At 47.7% G+C, this 14,222-nt stretch overlaps 1 protein-coding gene across 2 annotated transcripts in view; it reads left to right on the plus strand.

Annotated features, from left to right (window-relative positions):
* ARID1A (AT-rich interaction domain 1A) overlaps positions 1-12,856 on the plus strand; it is a 77,904-nt gene extending 65,048 nt beyond the window's left edge. Inside the window, exons 13-20 of one of the 2 annotated variants that reach the window (XM_037882023.2) lie at positions 4,628-4,760; positions 5,138-5,310; positions 5,491-5,641; positions 5,766-5,897; positions 6,044-6,140; positions 7,698-8,571; positions 8,874-9,004; positions 9,924-12,856. In XM_037882023.2, the coding sequence (XP_037737951.1) occupies positions 4,628-4,760; positions 5,138-5,310; positions 5,491-5,641; positions 5,766-5,897; positions 6,044-6,140; positions 7,698-8,571; positions 8,874-9,004; positions 9,924-11,633 (3,401 nt within the window). In that variant the 3' untranslated portion in view covers positions 11,634-12,856. Of the gene's footprint in view, positions 1-4,627; positions 4,761-5,137; positions 5,311-5,490; positions 5,642-5,765; positions 5,898-6,043; positions 6,141-7,695; positions 8,572-8,873; positions 9,005-9,923 lie in introns of both variants that reach the window. The other variant, XM_043532282.1, reaches the window with a different exon arrangement.
* Positions 12,857-14,222: the final 1,366 nt, after the last annotated feature.

The raw sequence follows: 14,222 nt of genomic DNA on the forward strand, positions 1-14,222 counted from the left end.
TTGCAGGTTTGAATAATTATCTTTAGAGTTGAAGACTGTCCAAGTTCAGGAAGAAAGTGCTCCCTGTTTTGAGATATACTGTACTTGAGAACAAGGAGAAGAACTTGTCTGTTGATTAAGGCTTGATGACACCTGCTGCAGGCAGCTGGCTGACCCCAGGATCTGTACCCTTCATCACCACAAAGGGAGGTCGCTTGTACCTGGTTCTACAGCAGGGATTTCAGCATCTTTCCCACACCTGACTCAAACTCTTTTGGCTGTCTCTGCAGCCAATGGGAAGCCTTAAGAGCTCCAGGTTTGGTGATGCCACCCCTTCTGACAAAACCAGAAAGATTTTCTGTCTGGGCAGAAAAACGTACCTCCTCAGGTAGAGGCAGCAGTGCGGCATCCTCACTACTGTTGTTGTTCCAGAGCAGGGCTGAACAGAAAATCCAGTGACCGGTGTTCTTCCGATTGAATTGGAGCAGGGATCCACTGTGTGCGTTTCCACCAATCCCCTTACCCCTGTGTGCGTTTCCACCAATCCCCTTACCCCTGTGTGCGTTTCCACCAATCCCCTTACCCCTGTGTGCGTTTCCACCAATCCCCTTACTACCGCTGGCGGTGAGAGACAATTGATCAGGGCCTGGTTTAGCTTGATCAGTCCAGTTTTTTGGAACAGGCAGTATTGCTATATAGGTCTCCAAGAGTCTCCATGCCAGCTACCTATGCCACTGGGCCATGTAACCTAAGAAAATTAATCTGGTCTTGCATCCCAGATCAGTCTCTTCACCTTGCTGCTTGGGTCACAGGACATGGATTTGTCCTCATCTAGCAGATTTTGCAAGGCTACAAAGGATCTCTTTGCAGACCAAGAAGCCTTCCATATTGAAATACTGCTCCCAGAAGTGGATAAAGGTTTTCCCTCTTCCAGCAGTGGATGGCAGTTCATCATCATGTTCTGCATTCATATAATCTTTTATTGACTTCTTACTGTATCTGAAGCATCAGCCTTGCTGTGTCCTTGAACAAAATGCACTTGTTTGCCATCTCAGAATACCGCTCTCCCATAGATAACTGTGAAGCATTCAGCCACAGTCAAAAGTTTCCTCAGAGGACTCAGTAATGTCTTTCCACCATTCAGGAAACCTGTCCCAGTGTGGGATTAACTTCACTGTATTCCACAAGATGAAACTATTTTGTCATTAGGCAAAAATTTTGCCTAAAGCAGCGTCTGAGTTAAACTTAAACCAGACCGCTGATCTCTTCCAGCTTTCTTCACAAAACCTCATTCTTTCCAACAGGGAAATTAGATTACATAACCAAGGTGTTAAGAGGGTTCTGAGTTTATTTGGTTAGGACTAAGGCATCTAGGACAGTGTTTTTCAAACTATGGGTCACGATCCACTATTGGGTCGCCTTGCTCTGGTCAGCACCGTCAGCAGTGCTGCCTAGCTAAGGCAGGCTAGTGCCTACCTTTTCCAACACCGCGCTGCACCCCAGAAACGGCCAGCAACGAGTCCTGCTTCTAGGCAGGGGGGCTATGGGGCTCTGCGCGCTGCCTCCGCCCTGAGCACCGGCTCTACACTCCCACTGGCCGGGAACCAGCCAATGGGAATGGTGGGGGGAAGGAGGGGAGTTCCTCTAGGCAAGAGTCGCACAGAGCCGATTGCATGCCTCCGCTTAGGAGCCAGACCTGCTGCTGGCCGCTTCTGGGGTGCAGCATGGCCCATGGTGCCGGGACAGGCAGGAAGCCTGCCTTAGCACCCCCACTGTGCCGCTGGAGGTAAGTCTGTGCCCCAATCCCCTGCCGCAGCCCTGAGCCCCCAGAACCCCTTCCTGCACCCCAACCCCCTCATCCCGACCCGCCTGACCTCCTGCCCCCCAACCCCCTGCCCCAGCCCTGAGCCCCCTCCTACACTCTGAAACCCTCATTCCCAGCCCCACCCCGCAGCCCTCACCCCAGCACTCAGCCCCTCCCAAACCCTTCATCCCCAGCTTCGTTGGGTCACTGGCATCAACAGTTTTCTTCAACTGGGTCACCAGAAATAAAGTTTGAAAACCACTGATCTAGGAAGTTACTTAGTTGTGGCATTTGGAGATTAATATAGAAGGGATGGCATTTCCACTTAGTACCTGTCAGTGAATTAGATGGTGCATAGCTTTCTCTTTTTCTTTAGCTAGCGTGATTCTCAAGACTTGGCCTTCTAGGGATATGGTGGCATTGGTGGCTTGCTTTAGTGATGGAAATTTGCAGGCCTGCTACCTCGAATTCATTTATGCAGCACTGCTCTATTGACTTGGCCTGTAGATCTGAAGCTTGCTTTAGGAGGACCGTTCTCAGTGTATTCGCCCACCCACATAGTTGCCTCTAACAACCTTGGCTCCAAACCTCAGTGCCTCAGGTGGCTGCTCATGCTGTCCCACCAGGTTCCTGAAACCCAGACAGGGGGAGCATCCCACAAATGTGAGTCCATATAGGCAACTCGCTCTCTCAGAAAGTTTCTTTTTGGCAGCTGAGTAGAGGGCAGTGGGGCATTTGGTATCCAGGAGGGCAGGAGGCCTGAGTTAGGTTTGGCAGCTGACAGCAGTTTGACAGTTAGAACCCAGGAGGTAGCTGGTGGCTTCTAGCACTGTGGGGATGCTTCTGTTCCTCTCTTGCAAACAAGGAAGAGGTGAGTGACTCTCTTTTGGTGGGGGAGTGGAAAAGTTTGAGCTCTGGTTTCCAAAGCTGTGCCCTGCATGTCCACCACTGAATGCATTTAAGCTGCCATTGCTGGCATACCAAGTTAACACCCCATGAAGATGAATGGAGGCAGTTCATATCACTGAGCTGTTGCTTCAGGCTGTTTGCAGACTACTCTGTTTGCCTTTGATTGCTGGCCCTTCTGGCTGTGAAGATCGCTTTCCGCTTATTTTCATCTTAATGGAGGCTTAGATTTCAATATACAATTCTGCATTAAGGGATATGTTTTGTAGCTGTGGAATACATAGGGACTTCCTTGGTGTGTGTGATGGGGTAAGGCTACTGGAGAGTGTCTAATGAAACGTATGCCCTGCTCAGGCAATCCTCACTGTAAAACCATTTAGTGTGCAGTTTGTGCCCTCCCTTCCCCCCCAAAGCTGCGTGACTTGTGTTCCCAGGAGTCTGGATATAGCCTTCTGGGCTTCCTCCTCTTTCTCTCCCCCCCCCCCCCCTTGGGTTCCTGAGTGTGACTGGCTGGGTGTCCCCTGGGAGGTGCCTCCAGCGGGCTGTTAGGTTTTATTCCCAGGGGATGGAATTGGCTTGTCTCCAACTGTTTGTAAAATAGTGAGTGGGAGAGACAGCAGGGGATGGGGACAAACAGCCTCTTCCTGTTGATGTCAGTGCGTTCTAATGCAGTGGAGCCCAGCGCTGAATTCCCAGGGGGGCGGGAGTGGAGCTGAAATGCTAATGAATAGTGAAGAAGGGCGTGGGGGAGGTTATGAATGAAGCTCCCTGCTGAGCTTGACTGCCCTTCCTTCTGTGAAGAAGTCCCCAGACTGAGAGGGAGGAAGGGGGGGGGAGAGGGACAGGGTGCCAGGAAGGTGGGGCATAAACAAACATGACCTGTATGTGACCTTAGAGGATTTTAATGAATAGCTGAAATGACTCATCAACCAGCAAGGCTGAAGCTGAGGGATATCGGGTGCCGGGAATGGTAACTAATGGAAACATTAATTAAGAGTTCAGCTCTTGCCAGCTGCAAGGAGCGTAGCAGTAGTTGCACTGGAATAGTGGAACTCCCTGAGCTCACTGTGTGCTTGGTTACACGTGGTGGCCTAGGATTTTCAAGCAAGGGTTTTCCATAGCTTCTTTGTCTCAACTGATCCTCCACTTCTTTGCTAAACAAGGGCTTTGTCATTCATTGAAAGTGCTGTTCTTTCTCTGGTCCCTGTTCCTAAGAGCCTATCCCAAGATGGCTTAGGAGTGCTTCTAGGGTTCTCCTGAATGAATTCCCACCGGAAAGGGCACATCAGAGAATGGAGCCTTGCAGTACAAAATCAGAGTTACTTCCGCTGAAGGCAGTGGAGTTTCCATCTCGTAAAGGATGTGAGCCTTATGAGACATCGAACTCACTATCTTTGCCTTGAGTATGGTGTGAACATGAAGGTGCCGGGCTGCTAACTGTGATATTGGGGTTGCGGTTGTCACACTTGCTGGAGAAACATTTTAATTCTGTGCAGCCTGGTACACAGCTAAGCATCTTCCTCTGACACCACATAATCTGGGAAGCTTGACCACTATGGTAGGAGGTGTTTTAAAGGGGTGAGGGTGGGACAATTGGATAGAAAACGTAAGACACATTCTTTCTGACAGAGAATTATGAGAGCCTTAAGCATTCTCACAGCTCAACATGTCGTGTATGGATTTGTTGGGAAGTCTGGATAGCTGATGGTATGTCCTTGTACTGCTATATTCACTGTTGCTTTCCTTTATCTTTCAAACAGATTCTGTTTTAGAGGGAGGGTTAGAGAGAGGTTTTACCTGTCCATGTTTTGAGAATGGCCATACCACTCCTTCAGGGTGTGTCTCTTGATTTTTGGAGTTGCTGAGATTCTGGAGTGTTTCTGGATGACCTCTTCTGTCTGGTGCATATCTACTCATGCTGGCTTTTTCTGCTTGCAGCGGGTTCAGGCTCCATGCAGGGTCCTCAGACACCTCAATCCACCAGCAGCTCTATGGCAGAGGGAGGAGATTTGAAACCACCAACGCCAGCGTCTACACCACACAGTCAGATGCCCCCTTTGCCAGGCATCAGGTATTGCACTGCCACATTCTGTCTGCTGTGAGCAAAGAGCCTGTGTTGCTGGCAGGATTGCTAATGTTCGCTAGCAGTTGAGTTGGGGCCAAGGTGAGCGTTTTGGTCAGTTGCACGAGTCACGCTCATTTTGTAATAACTGGTAGTGAAGCTGTGGAATTGGCAACTATATCCCATCATCTGTGTAATCATTGTTAGCCTCTCCTAGGGGTTTCCCTTTCTGAAGGGAAACAAGGATTTTTTTCCTCTTTTGGTGGGTCTGTCAGGAAGGGGGATATGATACCCCCACCTCACCTACAAGATGGGTGATCTGGGGTGCGGGGGCGAAGAGTGGCACAGGACTTTACTCTAAAGAGTGTGTTCTTGTATTATATCAGGAGTAACTCAGTAGGTCTTCAGGATGCCTTTGCAGATGGCAGTGACCCCACGTTCCAGAAGCGGAACTCCATGACTCCAAATCCCGGGTACCAGCCCAGCATGAATACCTCCGACATGATGGGTCGCATGTCCTACGAGCCAAATAAGGATCCTTATAGCAGTATGAGGAAAGGTGATGGAGCTCTTTTATACAGAAGCACTTAACCCATTGAACTGTCTAACCCCTGAAAAGTGCCCTTGGGATATATGCAGCCCCTGGGCCAGAGCCATCCATCTCCTGCAAAAGGGGAGAACGTTTTTTTCTGATTCCAAGGTGAACTTTCTGTGCTGATCCTTTCTTTTCCTCTCCCAGCTCCAGGAAGTGACCCCTTTATGTCCTCAGGGCAGGGCCCCAACACTGGTATGGGTGACCCGTATAATCGTGCTGCAGGTCCAGGGATGGGTAACATGGCCCTGGGACAACGGCAACATTATCCCTATGGAGGTCCTTACGACAGAGTGAGGTGAGGGCTTGCTGGACTCTAAGTGTAATAGTGTATTCCTTATTCACAACAGTGACTTCCCTGGTAGCCTCTTTCCTCTAGAGGAACAAAGGAGCAGCCTTGACAAGTGTATGTGTTTATGCAGGACGGAACCAGGAATGGGACCCGAGGGAAGCTTAGGAACTGGAACTCCCCAGGCCAACATTATGCCTTCCACCCCTGACTCAGGGATGTACTCTCCCAGCCGCTATCCACAGCAGCAACAGCAGCAGCAACGGTAGGTGCCGGCTGGTGCCAAGCAAGCAGCGTTTGCCAGTTAATAGAACTGGCTGCCTCCTGCTACAGACAGGGAATTCAGAAACCCTTATTGTTAAGTGTGCACCTGGGCAGGAGGTAATGCACCTGTTCAATCTCTCTCTGCAGACATGATTCCTATGGCAATCAGTTCTCCACTCAAGGCACATCCTCTGGCAGCCCCTTTCCCAGTCAGCAAACCACCATATATCAACAGCAACAGCAGGTGAGCTCCCCAAACGTCTCCCGTTTGCTCCAGGGAAACGTGGGATGACTTACCTGTGGAAAGTTGTCAAAAGCAAATTGTTTTCTGGGGTAGCTGTCTGCTGTACTGATTTCTATGTAATGTTCTATAGAATGTACACGCCCAAACATCATGCAAAACCTTTCCATGTTACTACCAGTTTCCAAGTAGTTAAACAGGTTTTAATGCAACTTTGCTGTAATACACGTTGTGGTTTTGGGCAATGTGTACAACATTTCGTCCTATTAGCTGTTTTCTGTAAAGTGGGGGCTCTTCAGTACATAGCTAGTACAGTTACTAGTTCAGATTCCAGGAGCCCAGGAAGCTTCACTTGGGGTTCTGTGCTCCCTGGAACATACCTGTCTGATCCCCACAGTATCTCTAACAGCCTTTGGTGTCCAGTCAGCAGGTTTGTCTGGTATTTCATGTATGGCCTGGTGATCATCCCTTAATAGGTCTAGGTAACTGCCTCTGACTTGGATCCTTCCATGCAACCCAGAATTTTCTTGGATATTTTTCACTTCCTGAGCCCATTGCTGAAGATTTTGGTGTTATATCCCTCCCTTGAGTGTTATACAGGGCACCTTTTTCAGAGAAGAGTTTAGCATAACATCCATAAAAACGAAGAGGGGAAATTTAATTTGCTATTCATGGCAATGCCTCAACCAATCCCTTGTTTTTCTTGCAATTTTGGGATAGATCCTGTCTGGCTTGTGAACATAGGGTAGAGGGCACTTTCAGAGCTGTGCTAAGAATAATTCCAACTGCTTTGCAGTTTGTTTGGCTTTGCAACCAGAGCCATAGGGCACTGGGCCAAGGGTTTCAGTTACTTTGGTTCTCAAGTGTCTTCCTGGAGCTCTAGAGCATCACGTTGAAGCCTAGATAGACAGCATGGTAGTTAGGGCACAGGACTGGGTGTTGAGATCTGGGTTTTAATCCTGGTTCTGTCATGGCCCAACTGACCTTCCATATGTAAAAAAGGGGTCATCCTCACTTCTGTAAGATGCTTTGAGATCTATGATGAAAGGAACAATTAGAAGTACAAACTGTAGCTTTTGATTCACACCCTATCTGAGATTTCAGTGGAACCTTCTATTCTGCTGTCCAATTTATGGAAGAACTGGAACAGGGTCTGCTGAAGCTGCTGAGACTGGCCGAACAGGAATCCACACACAGATTGTACTGTGGGGTGACTGTACTAAAGGCTAAGAGGCTGAGCTCTTTTTATAGGCAAGTCTTTCCCACTGACCGTTAGCCTGCCCTGAAAGCTGTCCTTATGGAAGCAGCTAGGAAAACTCAAAATGCCTGAAAGAATCAGTCTTGGCTTGTAAACTTCGGAGGCTGCTGTCTCTTCAGGCCTCATGTGGGAAGGTTGGTCTTCTTGACCATTTAGAAAAGCTCCCCTCAGTGCAGGTTAGACAGTAGCATTCGTATGATTTGGGGATGCAGTCCCACTTGGTCTGTGTAGCTCTTCCACACTGCCTTTAGCGTTTTATAAATAGTCTCCATTACCAACTGCTTTGTGCATCTTCCTTGTAGAATTACAAGCGACCGATGGATGGCAGTTATGGCCCACCTGCCAAGCGACACGAAGGGGAGATGTACAACGTATCGTACAGCACCGGGCAGGGGCAGGCGCAGCAGCAGTTGCCTACAGCACAGACCCAACAACCGAGCCAGCAGCAAACTGCACAGCCTTATACATGTCCTGCTGTGGAGAACCAGTATGGGAGTACATACCCTGCCACTGACCGCCGACCTGCTGGAGGGCCGCAGAACCAGTTCCCGTTCCAATTTGGCAGAGACAGGGTCTCGGCTCCCCCGGGCTCGACTGCCCAGCAGAATATGCCACCACAGATGATGGGTGGTCCCATACAGTCTACTCCAGAGGGCTTGCAGCAGGGCAGCTTGTGGCAAGGGCGCAATGAAATTGGCTACAGCTATCCAAATCGGCAGGGTTCAGGCTCTGCAGCCCAGGGGCCTGCTTATCATGGAGTGAATCGAACAGATGAAATTCTACATGCAGATCAGAGGGTAAATCATGAGGGGCCATGGCCCTCCCATGGGAACCGTCAGCCTCCTTATGGTCCTTCTGCCCCGGTACCCCCAATGACAAGGCCCCCACAGCCTAACTACCAGACCCCTCCTAGCATGCAGAATCACATTCCTCAGGTATCCAGCCCAGCACCTCTGCCCAGACCTCTGGAGAACCGCACCTCACCCAGCAAATCTCCGTTCCTGCACTCGGGGATGAAAATGCAGAAAGCAGGACCTCCCGTCCCTGCCTCGCATATAGCCTCAGCGGCCGTACAGCCTCCCATGGCACGACGGGACATCACCTTCCCACCCGGATCCGTGGAAGCTACGCAGCCCGTGTTGAAGCAAAGGAGACGGCTGACCACGAAAGATATTGGTAAGACTAAGCTTCTGCTCCGCTGTAGCTGTTGGGGATGTCCTGTCAGGACCATCACTGCTTTTGGGGGCAGGCTGTTGGGAAGGGGAGCCACCAAAGGAAATGGGTCTCAGGTGGCCTTGTCTGAATCACGCCCCGCCCTCCCACCGCATATTTAGTTTGTCTGCACTGTGGTCAGTAAAGCCCCGTGGAATGGGCTCTGCTGTCCATGGAATCAGAAAGCAATATTGAGTGTCAGTCCTTTTTTATTTTTTTTGTTTCTCAGCGCCAGGAACTGGTGGTATCATATGTTTGTATTACAGGAACTCCTGAAGCATGGAGAGTGATGATGTCTCTGAAGTCTGGGTTGCTGGCTGAAAGTACGTGGGCCTTGGATACCATAAACATCCTGCTCTATGATGACAACAGCATAATGACCTTCAACCTCAGCCAGGTAGGTGCAGATGCTCTGAGATCTAGGTCTTTGAAGCACTAACCTATGTTCAGAATCTTGTCAACAAGATAGCAGAATACATCTAGAGCCAAACTTCCAGCCATCCCAACATTTGCAGAAATGTAACATAACTGTTGTGTAGGCCAACCCTGAATACATACATGTGGAGAGTTTGGGTAATTGCATGCCCGACTACTTTGTCGGTATACACAGTTATCCACTTGCATTGTGTGCAAATGCAAGGTTTTGCCTGGATGGTGGATGTGTTGTCTCTGTGGTACAAAAAGGGAATAACAGGGATGAGGTGTTCAAACCTACCTTCACAGTCAGGGCACCGCAAAATGCTGAAGGCTGACTATCTTCTCTGATGATCTACAATGCCATTTTGTTTTCTGTAGCTGTCTGTCTTTGTCACGCCTCTTTTCCTGAAGTTTGGATGCCAGTTCAAGGAAGCTAACCTTCTTTCTAAACTGGCTCTGGCTGGGTGTCTTGTGCATGTGGCGTTATACCTCCTTCCTCCTCACCCCAGCCATAGCAAAAAAATATGAACTACAATATTGTAAATACTGTTTCACTTGCTGTTGTATTTTGCCACCCTGTGCTTGAAGGAAGGAGGAGGTGACCAGGAAGGGGGTGTAGGGGCGTGTTGTGTGTTTGGTCAGTGATGGATTGTAAAATACTGACTGACTTTTTTTTTTTCTTTCTTTCTCCCCCTCCATTACCCCCTTTCCCAGAAGATGGGAAGTCTGTTTGGAGTAGCAAATACTGTAATGTGTAGCCAGTATAATAAGAAACCAATTGCCAGTACGGCTTCAGCTCTTAACTCTCTTCTGACCAACCTCCCCAATCACTTGTATTGGCCTAGCTTGCTCTGATTTATTTATTTTTTCCCCTCCTCCCCTTGTTCTTTCTATTGCAGCTGCCAGGGTTGCTGGAGCTACTGGTGGAATATTTCCGGCGTTGCCTGATCGAAATCTTTGGGATCCTAAAGGAATATGAGGTGGGAGATCCAGGACAAAAAACACTATTAGATCCTGAAAGATTCTGCAAGTCTTCAAGTCCCCCTCCTGAAGAGGGGGACGAAGAGGAGGAGCCACAGAGCCCTAACTATGAGGAAGAGGAGGAGGAAGAGGAGGCTGCATTTGCAAGTAAAGAGAAAGCACCCCTAGAGAGCAATGAGGAAAAACTAGTCAGTAAATTTGACAAGCTGCCAGTCAAGATAGTGCAGAAGAACGACCCATTTGTGGTAGATTACTCAGACAAGCTGGGGCGAGTACAGGAGTTTGAAAGTGGACTGCTGCACTGGCGGATTGGTGGTGGAGACACCACTGAACACATTCAAACCCACTTTGAGAGCAAAATGGAGCTACTGTTAACTCACAAACGAGTTTCCTGCAACTCTGCCTTGAGAAAACGTTCCGCAGCTGAGAGCAATCCAGGAACTAGAGAGGGGGAGAATCTGCCATCTGATGGTCCCCCGGAGAAAAGGATAACGGCTACTATGGATGACATGCTTTCGGCACGGCCAGGTTCGCTGGCGGAGGAGGAGGTCAAAAACTTGGAAGCAACAAAGGAAAGCAGCAAATTTCCATTTGGCAGTAGTCCAGCTCAGAGCCACAGAAATATCAAAATTCTGGAGGACGAACCTCACAGTAAAGATGAGACACCCCTGTGCACCCTTCTAGACTGGCAAGACTCTCTAGCTAAACGCTGCGTCTGTGTGTCTAACATCATCAGGAGTTTATCGTTTGTGCCGGGCAATGACTTTGAAATGTCTAAGCACCCCGGTCTGCTGCTGATTCTAGGGAAACTGATTCTCCTGCACCACAAGCATCCGGAACGCAAACAGGCACCACTGACCTATGAGAAGGAAGAGGAGCAGGACCAAGGGGTGAGCTGCAACAAGGTGGAGTGGTGGTGGGACTGCTTGGAGATGCTGCGTGAAAACACGCTGGTTACACTGGCCAACATTTCTGGTCAGTTGGACCTCTCCCCGTACCCGGAAAGCATCTGTTTGCCTGTCCTGGATGGACTCCTCCACTGGGCAGTATGTCCATCAGCAGAGGCCCAGGATCCTTTTCCAACCCTGGGGCCTAATGCTGTCCTCTCCCCTCAGAGACTGGTTTTGGAAACTCTCAGCAAACTCAGCATCCAGGACAACAACGTGGATTTGATTCTTGCAACTCCCCCCTTTAGTCGCTTGGAGAAGGTCTATAGCACCATGGTGCGTTTCCTTAGTGACAGAAAGAACCCAGTGTGTCGAGAGATGGCTGTGGTACTACTGGCCAACTTGGCACAGGGCGACAGCCTGGCAGCTAGAGCAATTGCAGTGCAGAAGGGCAGCATTGGCAACTTGTTGGGCTTCTTGGAGGACAGCCTGGCAACCACTCAGTTCCAGCAGAGTCAGGCCAGCTTGATGCACATGCAAAACCCTCCCTTTGAGTCGACAAGTGTGGACATGATGCGTCGGGCAGCTCGGGCGCTGCTTGCCCTGGCCAAAGTGGACGAGAACCACTCTGAGTTCACGTTATACGAGTCGCGGCTGTTGGACATCTCCGTGTCGCCTTTGATGAACTCGTTGGTTTCACAAGTTATTTGTGATGTACTGTTTTTAATTGGCCAGTCATGACAGCCGTGGGATGCCTATACCCCTGTGTGCGTGTGCGTGAGTGGAGAACTTAGAAACTGACTGTTGCCCTTTATTTATGCAAAACCACCTCAGAATCCACTGTCTGCCCTGCGCTGCCCTGCTTCTCCCTGGGAAAGATGTCCCCCTTCCCTTTTCCCCTTACCCCACCCTCAACTCTGTCCTGAACCCCCAGTTCCAGGAGACAAAAGTTCTGCCTACGTAGAAGACTTTTTTTTATTTTAACCAAAGTTACTGTCGTTTACAGTGAGTTTGGGGAAAACGACTTGCCGTGTTATCGCATCGACAGGCGCCACTTTCATAACTGTTTTTAATGGTAAACTCGGAAGGACAAAAGTGACTGCTGAACTCTGTGGTTTATCGTTGTACATTCACAATCTTGCAGGAACCAAGAAGTCACCAGTTGTGAACAGACCTTGTCCAATGGAGGCCTGTGCAGTAGAGTGTAGAACTTCATGTACTGTACACCTTAAACTGTAAACATACTGTAATAATGTCTCACATTGAAAAAAAACGCTGGATCAGCAGCAAGCTGTAGTTTTTAAAAATGTTTTTAGTTAATGTTGAGGAGAAAAAAAAGGCTTTTCCCCCAAAGTATCATGTGTGAACCTACAACACCCTGACCTCTTTCTCTCTTCCTCCTTGATTGTATGAATAACCCTGAGATCACCTCTTAGAACTGGTTTTAACCTTTAGCTGCAGCCTGAACGCTGCCACGTGTGTATATATATATGACGTTGTACATTGCACATACCCTCAGATTCCTTGCAGTTTTGTCCCCCTCCTCCCCACCCCTTTATAGTATGACGAGTTAACGAGTTGATGACCTGCAAAAGCGAGACACAATTATTTAATCTCTTGCCAGACATCTCTCTCTGAAGGATGCTGTACAGGTCTTTGTGTATAAAGTCATTGCTGTCTCAGCAGCCAATCAACTTATAGTTTATTTTTCCTGTTTTGGTTTTCTTTCTAATCGAGGTGTGAAAAAGTTCTAGGTTCAGTTGAAGTTCCTGATGAAGAAACACAATTGAGATTTTTCAGTGATGAATTCTGCATATTTGTATTTCAGACGATGTAGCTAAAAACTTGATGTAAATTCCTCCCTTTTTTCCTTTTTTGGCTTAATGAATATCATTTATTCAGTATGAAATCTTTATACTATATGTTCCACGTGTTAAGAATAAATGTACATTAAATCTTGGTAAGATGTTTGTAAGGGTTTTTATTTTTTATTAGAAAGATGGATACTATCTGTCTCTCCACTGACCCTAATGCCATGTTCTTGTCTGTTGGCATAGACTAGCCATAGTGGTGGTGGTTTAGCTTCATAAATACCAATCCTGCTTCCAGGGAAAATCTGAATTTTGTAGTGGAAACTTGGGAGCTAATTGGGAATTCATTCATTGTGAGGTTAAAAAGGAAAGAGTACAATTTAGAGGCAGAGAAACGGTTGCTTTTGGTATTTGAAAGAAAGAAATTTTATTTAGAAAGAGCAAGATGGAGGGAGAACTTTCTTGGAACTTTCTTGTGTGGACTCTGACTTCCTGAAAGAAAGGGGGTTTCCAGTAAGCGGGGGTTTAGCGACCTTCAGCCAGCAACCAAATTTCAGTCTGTGGCCCAGTAATCCTTGTTCTGGATGTGACAATCTGCACGTTAATAGGTTCTGGTTGGTTAGTAAATGTATAAATTTTACTTTAACTTTTCATAAAACATTGCTGAAATTGTGGCAAAGTCAATAATGAAATGCCATGTAAGTAAAAAGACCAGCCAAGGAAAAGGAGTGAATTATTTTAATGTAAATATCCTTTCTGTTCAAGAAATCCAGAAACACCTCTTGTGTTTCGGTGGTGGTTTTGCTTTTTTAATTAATCCTTCCTCCCTGACATGTCCCAGTTCCTAACTTTGAAACCCACTGCCCTTTAGTGATTAGTCTTTAACTTCAGACTTCTGGAAGTAATTCCACCTCAATGTGATGGTGTTTATTGGTGATAAACAGGGGCTTCAAAACCAAACATTATACAGTAATTTATAACTCTTCTTGCTTGGCTGGTGGGAATTGGGGAATCTTTAAACCCCCAGTTCCTTGGGAAATTGAGTAAATGGGGAAGTGAGCTCATAATAAAGTAGTATCTCTGGCCTTATTTTTGTGTTTTTTAAAAAAAGGTGTGTGCAGAACTTCAACCATTCACATTTAATTTTAGCAATGTGCTAATTACTGGGATGACCACTAAAGTATCAAGTCCCTATGACTGCATCAGGAAAAAATTTTTCTGTATGTAGAAAGACTATGATCTGTGTCTTTAATCAAGCACACTTCATTTCTGGTCTGTAGACTGTCTCTTGTCTCCTAGCCGCTTTGTTTAAATGGAGAATCTCATGTCTGATTCTTGTAGGCATTAGTGAACTAGGAAATCTGAATTGACAGAGTGAGATTTTAAGCTAAAAGAACCTCAGCAGCAATGTCCACAAGATACTGCCAACAGCTTGTGTCCAAGGGCTTTTCTGCAGGCTTGCAGTCTCTCTCCGTCCAAAGGGGACTTCAGGTATTTCACAGCTAACGCTACATGGAGA

Source organism: Chelonia mydas, chromosome 19, assembly GCF_015237465.2.
Source record: "Chelonia mydas isolate rCheMyd1 chromosome 19, rCheMyd1.pri.v2, whole genome shotgun sequence".
Classification (NCBI taxonomy): domain Eukaryota; kingdom Metazoa; phylum Chordata; order Testudines; family Cheloniidae; genus Chelonia; species Chelonia mydas.